The sequence below is a fragment of the Salmo trutta genome, chromosome 25, assembly GCF_901001165.1.
Source record: "Salmo trutta chromosome 25, fSalTru1.1, whole genome shotgun sequence".
Lineage (NCBI taxonomy): Eukaryota > Metazoa > Chordata > Actinopteri > Salmoniformes > Salmonidae > Salmo > Salmo trutta.
The window spans coordinates 27,864,485-27,881,844 of NC_042981.1; the positions used below are offsets into that span (position 1 = coordinate 27,864,485).

Genomic DNA, 17,360 nt, shown 5'->3' on the forward strand with positions numbered 1-17,360 from the left:
GAGTAACAGAATTTGCAGTAGTTAAATGCCTGATCTGTCTGAAAACTATGGCAAATCAAACCAAGGTGAATCAATGAGGAATGATATGAGAAAATGACGTATCACGTGCACTGATGTACTTTTCTATCCTTTAGCCCATTATTCATGAATATTTTAGGAGTTCGTGCTCTTGGAGGGTGTTATGGGTGTAAGATGGCACAGTGATGCCATCTGTTGGTAAATGTTAATTACTGCAACTCCAGTGTTTTTACCGGTGTGCTTGAAATACCCGGATGTATTGCAATATACTGAACAAGACTGGTTACTCGCATAAACGTCATTTAACATTCAAACAGAGGGTTCGAATCAGTAAGTACCTTTTGACTATGTATAGTCCACATCTCTGCGTACTTTACAGCATAAGAAGTGGCAATTCCTTTTGACACTGGAAATAAATAACCTACGTTGCTTCTTCCAGCTTTTGCGCTGAAAGGTATTGAATTTGACCAAGTCCCAGTCAATCTTATCAAAGATGGGGGTCAGCAGGTAACTTCCTTACGCTTTTGTTTTTAGGAAGCGGTATTGAACATCAATGGTGTAAAATATATGTTCTCATACTGTACACATCAATTTACAGAACAATATAAGGGGTTAAACCCTATGCAACAAGTGCCTGCTGTCCAAATTGATGGCATCACGCTGTCACAGTCGCTGAGTCCAATGATGTTATTGGTTTGTCAGTGTTTCAACAGTGATGTACTTCTGATACACTGAAAAGTTAAAAGACAACTTAAATCTAGCTCCAAATTTTTCAAACGTAACATTGACAAGACTCATCCACTCACCCTCAGCTGGCAGTGATCCAATACATTGAGGAGACCAGAACAGGACACAGGCTTCTCCCTGCAGACCCAAAGAAACGTGCGCATGATCTCTGACCTTATCGCCTCTGGGATCCAGCCTGTGCAGGTAAGTGAATTACACCACAAAGAAAGTGGATAAACAAGAGATAAGTATATAACAAATTGAAGGCACACAGTCCGCTGCAGATCTGACCAAGTTTGCAAAACAAACTTTGTTTACTGTATGGACATGTTTGAATTGCCATTGCAACAATGATTACTGTAGAGCTACTCAGTCACGTCTGATCATTTGTATTTCAGAATTTGTACGTGCTACAGAAGATGGGAGCCGAGAAGGTGCAGTGGGCGCATCATTTCATCCCCAAAAAAATAGCCTTACATACAATACCAGTATCGCTCTAGACAACCATTCCAGTCCTGGTTAATGCCCCTGTGTCTTTCAGCCCTGGAGCCCATTTGGAAAGAGACAGCTGGCAAGTACTGTGTAGGGGACGAGGTGAGGGGACACTCATCACATCTCTTCAAGTTTAGGAATTCTTGAACTAACCATGTTTACCTTTTAGATTTCCATGGCAGACATCTGTCTCATCCCTCAAGTCTATAATGCTGAATGTTAAGGCAACCAGTCATTCAGAATTGTTACAGAGGAACACCACAGTATGAGACCGATTCGTCGCTGAACATACAACCCACATGACTTGTACATTTGCCCAACAGGTTCAAAGTGGATGTTGATCAGTTTCCAACTATCAAAAGGCTAAACCAAACCTTACTGAAGGTAGATGCTTTCAAAGAGAGTCATCCGTCCTGCCAACTAGACACACCTGCTGAAATATGTACATGAGAACCCCTCTGATGTCTAAAGGAGCCAGTAGTGCCGCCATCATTGAATGCTTCTATAAAATACCTTTGTCTTTGGTTTCAATCTCATTAAATAAGACAATCCATTACCTGTATGATGAGAAGTTTTGTTATTTTAATATTCATAATCACCCATCTACACAAAATATGCCAATGCTGACCAAAGTGGATTTGTTAAGGGAAGCAATACAAAATGTAAAAACATGAACAAATGGTGATGTATTAAATCAATAAAAAACATTTACTGTACAAATTCCCAAGTACCATACTAGCCTTCCGTTGATCCTTCATGTTACTGTAGAAGTTTATGGAAAGTGAAAGTGGCTGCACTTTGTTAAATAATCGGTTTTGTAAAAAAGCTGAAGTTCAGCTTAAATTCAAATAAAACAGAAAATTGATTTCACCTCTACCATGTGATAACACACACATTATTGAGAAAATATCTAAAAAAACAGAAGAGATTGCTTGTCAGATCTGATGTGTATACCATCTTCTCAATGGGAAAAATGCCACTTAAAACAAATGGGTCACGACCCATAATGTGAAACACCACAATGGGATAAAAAGGCATCACTTGCACCATAACTGACAATCAGCCCCCCCCCCCCCCCCCCCCCCCCCCCAGGACAAAAGCTGATCAGATAAGACTACAGCACAGATCAAACAAAGGGGCCTTAAGCAGCCACAATAAAACTAACTGAAGACTTGATGAAATCTAAGCCAAACGTAACAGAACCTTTACGCAGAACAGAAAATACCAAGGACTCAAAAGTCCTTGTACGAGTTCCGCCCATGGCACATTCATATTATTTAGAATGTGTAAACCAGATACATGGATAAAAAGTCAATTTATTTTTCTTATTTCCCAATAAGGTCGTTATCGTCTCCCCCTAAGATCCAGTCTCTTATTCTACAGGGATCTCCACTGTGCACTTCATTGTGTTATTGTAGAAGGTCCCAGCGCAGTCGGAGCCCCCAAACACCAAGAGGGTGCAGTGGATGTTGGCATACTCCCCCTGCTTCTGTTTATCAGCGTCTGAGATGACAGAGCCTCCCAGATTGATCACACTGTGTCCGGCACAAGGCCTGGCACAGAGCAGAGGGGAGACCACTGAATGCCACATACTGGTGTCTGAAAAGAACCAAGACAGGCATTTTTATTCAGAGCAAATGAAAGAGGCTGGATTACCATCAACTTTCTTGAAAAAAAATGATAGTTCTCGGTGAGTGTGTACTCACCCGTGTTGAAGATATGAACGTCCTGCAGGGCTCCAACAGCACTGCAACCGCCACTGACCAGCATCCTGTTGTCTGATACTGGCAGTGCTGCATGATATCTGACCACAAAGATGATAGGGCAACGTTAACTTAGTAAAAAAGAATTTCTACACCAATGTACATCCTTGTTGTTTACAGATACTCAGCAATAAATATCAGATTAAACAAATGGCATTGAATTAAATGGTCGCAATATTGGTCTGTGTGGCAATATAGACATTTTTCATCATGGCAAATACTTGTTGATGTCCTAGAAAAATGTCAGATGGGCATCGTGTTCATATTTTACAAGGTTTGATTTGTATATGTTCTCACCCTCGAGGCAGCGGTGGCATGTTCTCATATTTCACAGCTGTGTACTCCATGAAGCCTTTAGCCAAAAATTAAGAAAATGACATTTGAAGATCGTGGCAACTAGATTTTTATATAGAGTACTCCACATCACCACTGTCAGTGCCTTACCGAGATCCAAAATGTGGAGGTCGTTTAGGTAGGTTGCAGTCTTCCTGCCACCAAAAATGAGCAACTGGTTGGACAAAAGCGTGGTTGTGTGCCTGTAATGTAAACACAAAATGTGTTTATTAAATAAGCACTGTCGTCCTGTAATGGTTAGATACAGTAAGTGAAATATTCTAATAGCCCAATGCCTTGTCTACAGAAATATAATCAAGGAACACTGACCCAAACCTAGGTAGAGGTCGGTCCCCCTCGACAATGGGTTGGTACCAGAGCTCAAACTCTGGGTTAAAAATGTACAGGGCATTACTGCAGGCCTTGCCTCCAGGACAGCAGCTTGGGTGAACCCCCCCAAAAACAAAGAGCTCTTTCATATAGATAGTTGCAGAGTGGTAGGCCAACATGGGGATATCACCTCTTGCCTAGAGGAAGAATTTCCACAAGAGAGAAAATCAAACTTTTCATTTGAAGGTCCTTAAGGTCAATTAAACTATAAAGTGACAAGTGGCACTGGACAGGACACTCACTGTGACAAGCTTCCACTTCCAGGTTAGAGTGTTGAGGATATAGAGGTCGCTGTAGCGCTGGCCCTCCCTCAGGCCACCGTACACGTAGACGACCTTGGAATCAGGGTCATAGGTCGCAGAGTGGCCATGGGCACATGGGGGGACAGGTCCAGAGGTGGTGGAGTTCATTGGGAACCAAAAATCGTTGTCTGAGAAGATAAATGTTGACAATCAATTTGATCAATTAAATGTGTGCTGGGCATTTCAAGATGCCAGGTAACAAATATTTAAATTTTGGCTCCAAATTGTTTTATACAAGTTATTAAAATGGGCAACTCATCTCACCTATCTCCAGTTTCCATAGGGAGTCCTCGCAGTGAGTCTGGTCAGAAGCTTCTCCTCCAATGACAATGGCTGTCTCAGGATCACTCAGACACATGGTGTGGCTCCAGCGCTTTGATGGGCAAACTGAAAACAAAATATCCTTAATGTTTTTCATTCCGCAGAATAGCTGCTATTTGAAATAAACAAATCATTTAATGGCAAATTCTGTAACCTGCTCTGTAGTTGGTCTTCTTCATTCCAGTCTTCTCAACACTGTTCTCTCTAGATAACTTGATTTTTTTGGGGCTAGATGCTCGGCCAGTGTCCTCCTGAGGAATCATTTCAGGGCTCCATGCGATGCGACCCCTCTTCCCAATCACCGTCCGTCTGGGGGTCTTATCCTTCAAATACCATTAAGATTAAAAAGACAGGTTCAATTTCTCTCGCCCCACCACTCCCAACTTAGAAAGTTTCTTATTCAAGCATGAGCCCTACCATAAGCGAAATACAGGGTTTCTCAGATAAAGTGGAATCATCGATTTCTGTCTTGTTAGCTTTGAGTTCGGCATAGCAAATGCTGTCTCCTAGATGTGAGGAGTTGGGGGTTGTAATCTGCAAAGAGTGATACATTTGATTTCTGTCTCACTGAACTACAATTTTAATGACAGTGTAGACCAGAAAAATGCCTCAAAATCAAGAGTGTAGTGACAGATCTACTAACTAGTGGATAACCCTGCAATTTACCCTCTGACTCCCAGAGGTGTTGAGCAGAGTACGGGAGAGATTGCTGTTGTGCTCAACTGGGCTGGAATGTTTTCTTGGCCCACATGGAGTATTGCTGATGAAACTGGCTTCATTCTTTTTGAGGAAAGAGTTGAATAACATAATTTAAGACACTGGTACATTATGCAGGCTGTTATTAATCATTCCAGAATCCTTTGCAAAGACCAATGTAGTATCTGGTCAGTATTTAATTTATAATGTGAGATGTCACAACAAAGTGACACCTGTCACATTAACAATATTGAAAATGTACAGAATAAAAACGCTGGAAACCATACCTCTCCACAAACAGTGAGCAAAACCTTCCCATATACTCCTCTCCTCCCTTTCTCTGTTGCCTCTTGGACAAGGTCAGCATTCCAATCTCCCTCCCAAGTCAAGCACCTTTAAAACAAGCAATATAGACCTTGTATGCATTTTTGCAATTGTTATTAATTAGAATGCATGTAGGGCTAATGTACCTTGTTTGGTCTGACAATGTACCAATCCTCTGCGGTTTCACGTCCTGGCTAACCAGAACATCAACTGAAATGGTTGTCTCGCTTGATAAGAACCGCCATTCCCCAAGACTGAATACAACAAGTTGTTTGGGCAGTGGCAATGGAACATGGACTTGGTGGCACTGGCGATTGGATTTGCTACAATAGATACGGACAAACATTTATGCTGTGAACTACAAGGATGAAGATTGGGCGTGACTGTAATGAATAACGATGGCTCAAATTGGGAGTTGCTGCGTGCCCACTTTCAAAATTTCAACAACGAAATACCTGATAACTACCTGATAAACTGACGGGGTGCATCGTTTAACGACCAGAGGACGAAAAAATGTAACCGTCCCATGTTGATTTCCTCTGAAGTGAATGAGCAAAATTGCAGATTTGCGTTAACGAAGATGGTCCCAATATCACCAGGACAAATCGCTCGCCAGTGCAAGTGAAAGTGGCGTGTAATTTATAAACTGCGCACCTGTTATTGGCTCTATTGGGTTGCAGTGTGCACAGATCTAGGGTCAGTTTAGTCTCAACCCAGTCCAAATCTTCACCATTATGCGGGCCGACTTTACCCTGCTGTCGTGTGACCTCGTTCTATCCTCATCTGATTGCTTTTTGGAACAGCTCAAAATAAAACTGTTGATGGATGTTTCATCAGCTGTGTTATACTTACATCAACTCCCTCATGATTGTTCTTAATGGAGAATCATGGGACAAACTCCCATAAGAGCATAGGCCTTAAGGCCTTAAGCTGTATGTGAGATAGGTCAGCTCTAATGATCAAATCCTATAGCATTTATGTGATGGTCTCAATCTTCAGAATGAGTTAAACAATTCAGTTTATTCAACTGATTCTGTCATTTCAGCAGTTGCAGGATAACAAAACAAAATCAGATTATATTTGTCACATGTTCCTAATAAAATAGGTGTAGTAGACCTTACAGTGAAATGCTTCCTTACAAGCCCTTTTTACCAACAATGCAAAAACATTTTTAAAGAAAGAAAATATTTGCTAAAAAAATACACCAAAAAATTAAGTAGGAAAAAAAGTGACACAATAAAATAACAATAACGAGGCTATGTAGAGGGGGTACCGGTCCCGAGTCAATGTGTGGGGGTACAGGTTAGTGGATGTAATTGAGGTAAAATGTACATGTAGGTAGGGGTTATTGTATTTCTGAAGAAGCCAGCCTCTGGGTCATTAGACACCATTAGACCTGGTTACACCTCTTGGGTTTATTCCAGAGGACTCAGCCAGAGGACATGGATTGGTTATTCCTGTAGCGTGCCAAGGTCTGTTGCTATGGTCCTACATGCATGAAACTATTTCTGTGAGACTCTACAGGTTGCATGTTCACTAGCGGTTCTGAGGGGGGGGGGGCAGTGCCCCTGTGACAACAATTTTGGACCCCCTTGTGGCCCCCCTAAATGTGGAGAATGAAATAATTTTTACCAAACAAATTTTTACTATCGTTCTTTTTTTACATCCGTTATTAGACAGTGGCAACGATGATGATTATGAACATGGTATTTTGCCTGCTAATGCCTGCAATGCAGTGAAGAAAACGATATGACAACAATAACGTCTAATGTAACTGGCCCCTCTAACAGTACAACTGGCCCCAGCTTGCCCCCCCCCCACCAGTTGAAATGGTCTAGAACCGCCACTGTGCATGTCCTAATGTGAAGGCAATATTTTTTTTATTTTTTTAAATTTCACCTTTATTTAACCAGGTAGGCTAGTAGAGAACAAGTTCTCATTTACAACTGCGACCTGGCCAAGATAAAGCACAGCAGTTCGACACATAAAACAACACAGAGTTACATGGAATAAACAAACATACAGTCAATAATACAGTAGAAAAAAAAGGGTGAAAAAGTATATACAGTGAGTACAAATGAGGTAAAATAAGGGATGTAAGGCAATAAATAGGCCATGGCGGCGAAGTAATTACAATATAGCAATTAGACACTGGAATGGTAGATGTGCAAAAGATGAATGTGCAAGTAGAGATACTTGAGTGGAAAGGAGCAAGATAAATAAACACATACAGTATGGGGATGAGGTAGTTGGATGGGCTATTTACAGATGGGCTATGTACAGGTGCAGTGATCTGTGAGCTGCTCTGACAGCTGGTGCTTAAAGCTAGTGAGGGAGATATGGGTCTCCAGCTTCAATGATTTTTGCAGTTCGTTCCAGTCATTGGCAGCAGAGAACTGGAAGGAAAGGCGGCCAAAGGAGGAATTGGCTTTGGGGGTGACCAGTGAGATATACCTGCTGGAGCGCGTACTACGGGTGGGTGCTGCTATGCTGACCAGTGAGCTGAGATAAGGTGGGGCTTTACCTAGCAGAGACTTGTAGATGACCTGGAGCCAGTGGGTTTTGAGACGAGTATGAAGCGATGGTCAGCCAACAAGAGAGTACAGGTCGCAGTGGTGGGTAATATATGGGGCTTTGGTGACAAAATGGATGGCACTGTGATAGACTGCATCCAATTTGTTGAGTAGAGTGTTGGAGGCTATTTTATAGATGACATCGCCGAAGTCGAGGATCAGTAGGATGGTCAGTTTTACGAGGGTATGTTTGGCAGCATGAGTGAAGGATGCTTTGTTGCGAAATAGGAAGCCGATTCTAGATTTAATTTTGGATTGGAGATGCTTAATGTGAGTCCGGAAGGAGAGTTTACAGTCTAGCCAGACACCTAGGTATTTGTAGTTGTCCACATATTCTAAGTCAGAACCGTCCAGAGTAGTGATGCTGGACGGGCGGGCAGGTGCCGGTTGAAGAGCATGCACTTAGTTTTACTTGCATTTAAGAGCAGTTGGAGGCCACGGAAGGAGAGTTGTATGGCATTGAAGCTTGTCTGGAGGTTTGTTAACACAGTGTCCAAAGAAGGGCCAGAAGTATACAGAATGATGTCGTCTGTGTAGAGGTGGATCAGAGAATCACCAGCAGCGAGAGCGACATCATTGATGTATACAGAGAAGAGAGTCGGCCCGAGAATTGAACCCTGTGGCACCCCCATAGAGACTGCAAGAGGTCCGGACAACAGGCCCTCCGATTTGACACACTGAACTCTATCAGATAAGTAGTTGGTGAACCAGGCGAGGCCCTCATTTGAGAAACCAAGGCTGTTGAGTCTGCCAATAAGAATGATAACAGTGGCTAAATTCCAGAGGTGATAAGCCATTAAGAGAAGTTACTATGAGTATGACGTAAGGAGGAGAAATGTATAAGTAGCTTGTGCTAAGACTGAAAGGGAGTTACTTCATGAATTGACTCGGCTTTTGTTATATTGATTAATAAAAGCCTATTTGAACTCACATGCTCCGGTATTTGTGAAATATGATTGACCAAATATTTCCACGACAGGGTAAAGTGACTATGCATAGATAATAAACAGCGAGTAGCAGCAGTGTAAAAAAGGGGGTTAATGCAAATAGTCTGGGTAGCCATTTCATGAACTGTTCAGCAGTCTTATGACTTGGGGGTAGAAGCTGTTAAGGAGCCTTTTGGACTTAGACGCTCTGGTGCTGCTTGCCGTGCGATAGCAGAGAGAACAGTCTATGACTAGGGTGGCTGGAGTCTTTGACAATTTTTAGGGCCTTTCTCAAACAACGCCTGGTATAGAGGTTCTGGATGGCAGGAAGGTTAGCCCCAGTGATGTACTGGGCCATACGCACTACCTTCTGTAGTGCCTTGCGGTCGGATGCTGAGCAGTTGCCATACCAAGCGGGGATACAACCAGTCAGGATGCTCTCAATGGTGCAGCCGTATAACTTTTTGAGGATCTGAAGATCCATGCCAAATCTTTTCCGTCTCCTGAGGGGGAATAAGCATTGTCGTGCCCTCTTCACGACTGTCTTGATGTGTTTGGACCATGATAGTTTGTTGGTAATGTGGACAACTATTTTCTACATTGTAGAACAATAGTGAAGACATGACAACTATGAAACAACACATATGGAATCGTGTAGTAACCAAAAAAGTGTTAAACAAATCAAAATCTATTTTATATTTGAGATTCTTCAAAGTAGCCACCCTTCGCCTTGACAGCTTTGAACACTCTTGACATTCTCTCAACCAGTTTCACCTGGAATGCTTTTCCAACAGTCTTGAAAGTGATCCCACATATGCTGAGCACTTGTTGGCTGCTTTTCCTTCACTCTGCAGTTAAAGAAAAACCCTTGAATGAGTAAGTGTGCCCAAATGTTTGACTAGTACTGTATATATGACCCAAAAATCTTTGATTGATCTTGAAAGCTCTCTATACTTTACTACTTAATGGGAACATAAAGTAAATGAGCTGTTGAAAATGTTAAAAAAAACATAATTCAATGCAAATGAGAATCTTTCTTCTTTATTGTGATTTATTTTTAAAGGAAAGCTTATAAGAAACAGAACTGCATGCAGTACGAAGCACAGCAACCATGGGACACTTATTTTCGGTTCCTTATATTTTAACAGCACAATTCATATGATACAGTACCTTGGAAACATGCACAACACAGATGGATGAGGTACAAACATTCTTTTTTGGAACCACATATGGCTATAATCATTTCAGATCATGATTAGGTGCATACAGAGCTACAACACAGAAATGACACACACAATACAAATGATCCTCCTTTACAGAGATCTGTGCATAAAATTGTACTTTAAAGGGACGATCCAAATCATACTTTTATACTGAACAAAAAATAAACGCAACATCTAAAGTGTTGGAGCCATGTTTCATGAGATGAAATAAAAGATTCCAGACATTTTCCATACTCACAATATTTCTCTCAAATGTTGTGCACAAATTGGTTTACATCCCTGTTAGTGAGCATTTCTCCTTTGCCAAGATAATCCATCCACCTGACAGGTGTGGCATATCAAAGAAACTTATTAAACAGCATGATCATTACAAAGGTGCACTTTGTGATGGGGACAATAAAATGCCACTAAAATTTGCAGTCACTCAACACAATGCCACAAACGTCTCAAGTTGAAGGAGCGTGCAATTGTCATACTGACTGCAGGAATTTCCAAGAGAGCTGTTGCCAGATAATTTAATATTAATTTCTCTACCATAACCTGTCTCCAACTTCGCTTTAGAGAATTTGCCAGTACGTCCAACCGGCCTCACAACCGCAGACCATATGTAACCACGCCATCAGGCAGCTTGACCTATGGGATTGTCTGGGGGGGGGGGGGGGGGGGGGGGGCTCTGAGGAGTATTTCTGTCTGTAATAAAGCCCTTTTATGGGTAATAACTCATTCTGATTGGCTGGACCTGGCTCCCCATTGGGTGGACCTGGCTCCCAAGTGGGTGGGCCTATGCTCTGCCCAGTCATGTGAAATCCATAGATTAGGGCCCAATGAATGTATTTCAATTGACTGATTTCCTTCTATGAACTGTAACTTAGTAAAATCTTTGAAATTGTTGCATGTTGCGTTTATATTTTTGTTCAGTATAGAAATATATTGAATCTGTTAGTATTTACAATAGTCTAATGCTATTGTCCACAAAGACCAACCCACCACCTGACAACCAGCAAACTAAATAGGGACTTGGCAATGTAAATATTGAACCCATATTACATAACAGCTTTTTGTGATAGGGGGTGGCTTTTATTTGTGTCATAAAGACAGACGGTGACCATTTGCTTTATCATTGGACTCGGAGCAACATTCAATATTCTTTCATTGACAATCACTCATTCCAATCACAGTATGCAAAAAAATGATTGAATTGTTGTGCAGAATATTTGTTTAACTGCATTTGGATTATCATACAATTCAAGTAAACATTTTTTTTTTAAAAGGCAAAAAATTGACATACATGAAGCAAAAAATAAAACAAATACAGTTCTTTGGAGCACCTCTCCTGATTAAGCTTTCCACCTAGCAATCATCTTTCTACCAGTGTTCCCTGATCGCTGCCACCAAAGAAATGTGTCTGATTAATATACTGTACCAGTCAAAAGTTTGGACACACCTACTCATTCCAGGGTTTTTCTTTATTTTTACAATATTTCCTGCATTGTAGATTAATAGTGAGGACATCAAAACTATGAAATAAACACATATGGAATCATGTAGTAACCAAAAAAGTGTTTAAAAAAATCTAAATATATTTTAGATACTTCAAAGTAGCCACCCTTTGCCTTGATGACAGCTTTGCACACTCTTGGCATTCTCTCAACCAGCTTCATGAGGTCTCCTGGAATGTATTTCAATTAACAGGAGTGCCTTGTTAAAAGTTCACTTGTAGAATTTCTTTCCTTCTTCGTGCGTTTGAGCCAATCAGTTGTGTTGTGACAAGGTAGGGGTGGTATACAGAAGACAGCCCTATTTGGTGAAAGACCAAGTCCATATTATGGCAAGACCAGCTCAAATAAGCAAAGAGAAACAACAGTCCATCATTACTTTAAGACATGAAGGTCAATCAATGCGAAAATATTTCAAGAAATCTTAAAGTTTCTGTGCCAAATTCTTTCTTTGAAAGTTTTGATTGTAAAAACAATCAAGGGCTATGATGAAACTGGCTCTCATGAGGACCACCACAAGAAAGGAAGACCCAGAGTTACCTCTGCTGCAGAGTATCATTTCTTTAGAGTTACCAGCCTCAGAAAGTGCAGCCTAAATAAATGCTTCACAGAGTTCAAGTAACAGACACATCTAAACATCAACTATTCAGAGGAGACTGTGTGAATCAGGCCTTCATGGTCGAATTTCTGAAAACAAACTACTACTAAAGGACACCAATAAGAAGAAGAGACTTGCTTGGGCCAAGGAACACAAACAATGGAGATTAGACCAGTGGAAATCTGTCCATATTTGAGCATTTTGGTTCCAACCACCGTGTCTTTGTGAGACGCAGAGTAGGTGAACGGATGATCTCCGCATGTGTGGTTCCCACCGTGAAGCATGGAGGAGGAACTGTGAGGGTGCTTTGCTGGTGACACGGTCAGGGATTTATTTAGAGTTCAAGGCACACTTAACCAGCATGGCTACCACAGCATTCTGCAGCGATACGCCATCCCATCTGGTTTGCACTTAGTGGGACTATCATTTGTTTTTCAACTGGACAATGACCCAACACACCTCCAGGCTGTGTAAGGGCTATTTGACCAAGAAGGAGAGTGATGGAGTGCTGCATCAGATGACCTAGCCTCCACAATCACCCAACCTCAACCCAATTGAGATCATTTGGAATGAGTTGGACCACAGAGTGACGGAAAAGCAGCCAACAAGTGCTCAGCATATGTGGGAACTCCTTCAAGACTGTTGGAAAAGCATTCCAGGTGTAGAAGCATTCTACAATGTAGAAAATTGTCAAAATAAAGAAAAACCCTTGAATGAGTAGGTGTGTCCAAACTTTTGACTGGTACTGTACATTTACTATATATAGAATATATATCTTTAAAATATGGTCAATTTGCCTTAACTCACGGCACATAACTTTTAAACAGAACATGGCACAAACACAAGGCTACGTCAAATCTTTCTCTATAAACACAGTAAAACATATGAACAAAATGTCCTACTTCATAATTCTCTGGTCGTCTTAGATTTTAAGTGTAGACTAGGAGCGAGCAACATACGCTGATTGTGATGAAAAATCTATGCACCTATAATTAACCATAACATGTTCTATGGAATCAAACATATATGTAATTCTAGTATGTCATACAGTCATATGCAATAGCTGACGCTTACAGTTCCTCAGGCACTGTAATACACTCTGTAGTACAGAGTCTTATTTCGCCATAGTGAGTAGGAGTTATTAAACTTCAGAAGGTAAGTGCCTTTTCCTGGATACTCGTGACTGCCACCTTGCACTGCCATGTGACTGTCCAGACGATACACAGGTAAGATTTCCCCTATGTTGGACTTGGCCAATGATTTAGAAGCCTTCTCAACATCCCCTGTGTTGATAAGTCCTGCATGAGACAACACATATGGCCTTCAAGACAATTACAACCTCAACTAATTTAAAGAGAAGTTATTATTAAAGATATTCAAATCTTTTCAAATAAAATTGAGATTATTTTGTATTAAATTAGTTTGGAACTAAAATTTCAAACCAAAAGAGGAGGTGCCTACTGACCTTCTAGCTGATTTTCCTCCTCTTCGTCATCACTGGATTCACTGATGTGGACTGTAATGGCCTGGCTGGTGACAGGGTTCCAGTCAAAGTAGATTCCAAAGGCTATGTCATAGCTATCTGTGGCAAACTCCCAGCACACCTGCTTTCCCTCAGGAATGGTGGGCACATGGACTGTCATAATGTTTCCTCGTTTCACTGTCACCACACTGTCCTTCTCCAGTCGCAGCTTGGCCTTGAGCTCCTTAATCGCCATGGAGGTCCACGTGGAGGGAGGCTTCAGCGGTGGCATTTGGGCTAGAGCACAACCATAGACTATATGTGAGGACAACATAGGAACCAAACATGAGCCGTGTTCAAAAATGTGTGATATAATTACTCAATTTCAGATCCTTTGTCAAATGTATTTTTTTTCAGCATACTCATTATTTTATTAATATGTTGCAATACAGACATCAGACTTCAGAACATGGATGAAAGCTATGAGTTCTCTTTAGTGGTAGTGGGTGTTAAACCCTAGACTAAATTGTCTCACCTTTTCTCTCTCCAGGGTTCTGGCTATTCCCACTGCTGTTGCTCTCCTCAACATCTCCCCCTGTGGCCTGCTGCCCGGCAGGAGACTGTTGATTAACCTGAAAACACACAAGTGCTTGCAGTATTTTCATTTCATTGCCATGTACTTTTTTATGTGGCATGATGTGTACCTCAGCTGGCTGGTTGGACCCCTCTGTGCCATTGGTTCCATCCATATCAGGGTGACTTATGGGGTGGTTGGAGTTAGAGAGGCCTCTGCTCTGGAGCCTGTACACAGACAGCATGACCATTCTAACTTCTAAACACAATTCAGCATACAATACAATTGTGCTATGTAAGGCATACATAAAACAGGCAATGCATTACAACTATACAAAATGGTTATGCCGTATTTAAATTGTATTTAGTAATAGCATATTGCAGGAATTAAATACAGTAGCTATACAGCAAAAGATCAAAGTAGCTCTAGCAAGAACAAGTGAGTAACCTGTCTAGCAGATTGGTCTCCGACGTTATCCAAGGGAAAGAGGAAACCGATAACACTGTCAGTCTGGATTGACGCTCCGAAGTAGCCTCTAATTCATCTATCTCTAAAATGAATGCATAAACACCGTTCAATCTCGCTCTAAATAGCGTACTGTATTAAGTCCCCCACCCCTTCTCTCTATCCCTCCCCTTTACACACACACACACACACACACACACACACACACACACACACACACACACACACACACACACACACACACACACACACACACACACACACACACACACACACACACACACACACACACACACACACACGCGCGCGCGAATGCCGCGTTCAAAACAACTTGGAACTCGGAAATCTCCGACTACAGTGTATTCAAGACAACTGGAAATCAGAAAAAAACCGAGCTGGGGAAAATTGTTTTGAACGGTCATCTAACTCGGAATTCCAACTCGGACCTCTTTCTTGAGCTTCGACCTGAAGATCAATGTCGTCGTCATTATTTGACCTCGCATTTTTCACAGTTTCAAGTTGTCTTGAACACACCATAAAGCGCAGTTTACCATCATATCAGAAGACATTGTCAATCTGTCTGGACGGCATTCAGATCCTGTATCATGAAAGAAAACGAATAGACACCAGAATACACTTTCACCAACGTAAAAACGAATAGACACCATCATTGTTTTTTTTACCAACGTAAAAACAAACGAAAAAGTTTTTTGGGGAGGGGGGTATTGTTGTTGAATTGATAGATATTGCTACATTGTTGGAGCTAGAAACATAAGCATTTCGCTGCACCGTGCTTCTACATCTGCATTGCTTACTGTTTGGGGTTTAGGCTGGGTTTCTGTACAGCACTTCATGACATCTGCTGATGTAAATAGGGCTTGATAAATACATTTGATTGATTTTGCGTACGCAACCAACAAACTGATTTGATTTAGTCCGCGATCTTAAGTCCGACTGGTGCGCGCGCGGTTACAAAGTAACATTCCTAGATAGCTTCCTGGTCACATAATTGCAACAGATTTGAAACCAATTTCATGATAAAATGTAACAGCTCAAGATACATTGAGTTGTTAGACTGCTACTGGCATGCTGATGTCCCCGCTGAGCAATCACTGCACCCACTGGCCATTCTGAGCTGGACGTACGCGTGCTAACGTTAGCTATACTTAGCTAGCCAGTTGAACTAGTCGTAAGATCCCCTGACATTCTTGGAATCGATGCATCTCGACATAATCTTGTAACTCGTCAACAAATTATAAATAAAATAAAAAACTACCAGAGATAATGATAAAGGCACTCGCACATCTGAGCTATCTTTTTTGCAGGTGCATGGTAATAGGTGAATAAGATTAGAAATAAGAAGAAACCCGCACACTGCTCTTTAATACGCCTTACGTATCGACCCCAAGGCTTTTGTGAGTAAAAAAAAAAAAATAGCACCCTTATTAGCACCCTTACGTAGACACCCACATCCGTTCAATGCATCGAATGGTGTTGGAGTCGAGGGAAAATAAGTTACCAAATATAACAATGTTCATTTCATAACTACTCTTATAAAGTGTGTATATAAAACGTCTGTAAAACCACAATGAGGACATCGACCCATCAATTAAGTTTTCATAAATCATTGGGAACGTCAAGAGTAATCTGAAATGGGTGCATTAATTCATGTTCACATTTACAACATAACAATACATAGGCATTTCATCATTAAGACCTCAGCCACAGTCATCTAACAGACTCCCATCCAGAGCGACACACAGAAGCAACCAGGGTTAACGCCCTGCTCAGGGGCACGTCGACAGATCTCCCACAAGATCAAAAACAGGGACCGGAACCAGCGATCCATCAACCACCGGCCCAAGCTCCCCCCTACAGTTCACCAAGAGCTGCCCCTCAACCATCCGAGACCCCCCCCCCAGAGAAAAAGAATATTCCATTCCCCACCCCTCAATGCACCAACAACTGAACAAAAGAGAAAAAAAGAGAGACAAAGGAAAACAGAAAACTATGCAAAAAACAACAAAGATATCAATGACAACAAAAATCATAACAGCAAGGCCAACTGAATATGTTTGAGTGTATGTATGGCACTATTTACCTGTGTGCATGTGCATTTGATTGAGTGTGTGTGTGTGTATATGCACGTGTACAAACACCTGCAAGGCATCAGCCTCAGGCAAACCGGTATTAGATGTAAAACCACTGCCCCTCAGTGTCATTCAAACTTACTTTTTCTTATGTTTTATTTTTACTTTTTATACTTTTGTCTTTGACGTCATTCTATCCCCTGCCCTGCAACTCCACTCCCACATCCCAACCCCTTATCTTGTCAAAGGAGAAATGCTCATTAACAGAGATGTAAACAAATTTGTTCACAACATTTGAGAGAAATAAGATTTTTGTGCATATGGAAAATGTCTGGGATCTTTTATTTCAGCTCATAAAACCAACACTTTACATGTTGCGTTTATATTTTTGGTCAGTATAAATCCAATCTTTTTTTGGAAATTGGACATATACATATTGCCCCTTACAAAAAGTATCTGTATGTTGTGTCGCAATAAAACGTTTCATCCATTCTACTCAGGAGCACTTCTATTTTCCAAATCCACAGAGTTTACACCCCAAGGAGTGTTGCTGCTCAATTTGCACCCCTTAAAGAGTTTTTGATATTG

At 41.3% G+C, this 17,360-nt stretch overlaps 2 protein-coding genes and 2 long non-coding RNA genes across 6 annotated transcripts; 2 read left to right on the forward strand and 2 right to left on the reverse strand.

Moving 5' to 3' along the window:
• Nucleotides 1–308: 308 nt before the first annotated feature.
• LOC115162312 (uncharacterized) lies at nt 309–693 on the forward strand. Its single transcript, XR_003869516.1, has 3 exons — nt 309–348; nt 458–525; nt 617–693. It is a non-coding gene; the product is annotated as an uncharacterized LOC115162312 (long non-coding RNA).
• Nucleotides 694–829: 136 nt separating this feature from the next.
• Nucleotides 830–1,453, forward strand: LOC115162311 (uncharacterized). The gene is made up of 4 exons (XR_003869515.1): nt 830–948; nt 1,143–1,178; nt 1,286–1,338; nt 1,406–1,453. It is a non-coding gene; the product is annotated as an uncharacterized LOC115162311 (long non-coding RNA).
• Nucleotides 1,454–2,323: 870 nt separating this feature from the next.
• zgc:163014 (rab9 effector protein with kelch motifs) lies at nt 2,324–5,986 on the reverse strand. Its single transcript, XM_029713493.1, has 13 exons — nt 5,832–5,986; nt 5,512–5,688; nt 5,329–5,434; nt 5,012–5,125; nt 4,763–4,879; nt 4,500–4,668; nt 4,289–4,411; nt 3,965–4,152; nt 3,663–3,859; nt 3,444–3,535; nt 3,297–3,351; nt 2,943–3,040; nt 2,324–2,835 (listed from the first exon to the last, which is right to left on the reverse strand). The coding sequence occupies exons 1-13, from the start codon at nt 5,891–5,893 to the stop codon at nt 2,609–2,611; spliced, it is 1,725 nt and encodes a 574-aa protein (XP_029569353.1). The 5' UTR covers nt 5,894–5,986; the 3' UTR covers nt 2,324–2,608.
• Nucleotides 5,987–13,192: 7,206 nt separating this feature from the next.
• Nucleotides 13,193–16,553, reverse strand: tmed8 (transmembrane p24 trafficking protein 8). 3 transcript variants are annotated; one of them, XM_029713494.1, is made up of 5 exons: nt 15,828–16,553; nt 14,348–14,767; nt 14,179–14,275; nt 13,647–13,958; nt 13,193–13,479 (listed from the first exon to the last, which is right to left on the reverse strand). In XM_029713494.1, the coding sequence occupies exons 2-5, from the start codon at nt 14,522–14,524 to the stop codon at nt 13,262–13,264; spliced, it is 804 nt and encodes a 267-aa protein (XP_029569354.1). In that variant the 5' UTR covers nt 14,525–14,767; nt 15,828–16,553; the 3' UTR covers nt 13,193–13,261. The 3 variants fall into 3 exon arrangements, with proteins under 3 accessions (XP_029569354.1, XP_029569356.1, XP_029569355.1); XM_029713496.1 differs by lacking the exon at nt 15,828–16,553 and having other exon boundaries at nt 14,348–14,444; nt 14,665–14,820; XM_029713495.1 differs by lacking the exon at nt 15,828–16,553 and having other exon boundaries at nt 13,647–13,940; nt 14,348–14,820.
• Nucleotides 16,554–17,360: the final 807 nt, after the last annotated feature.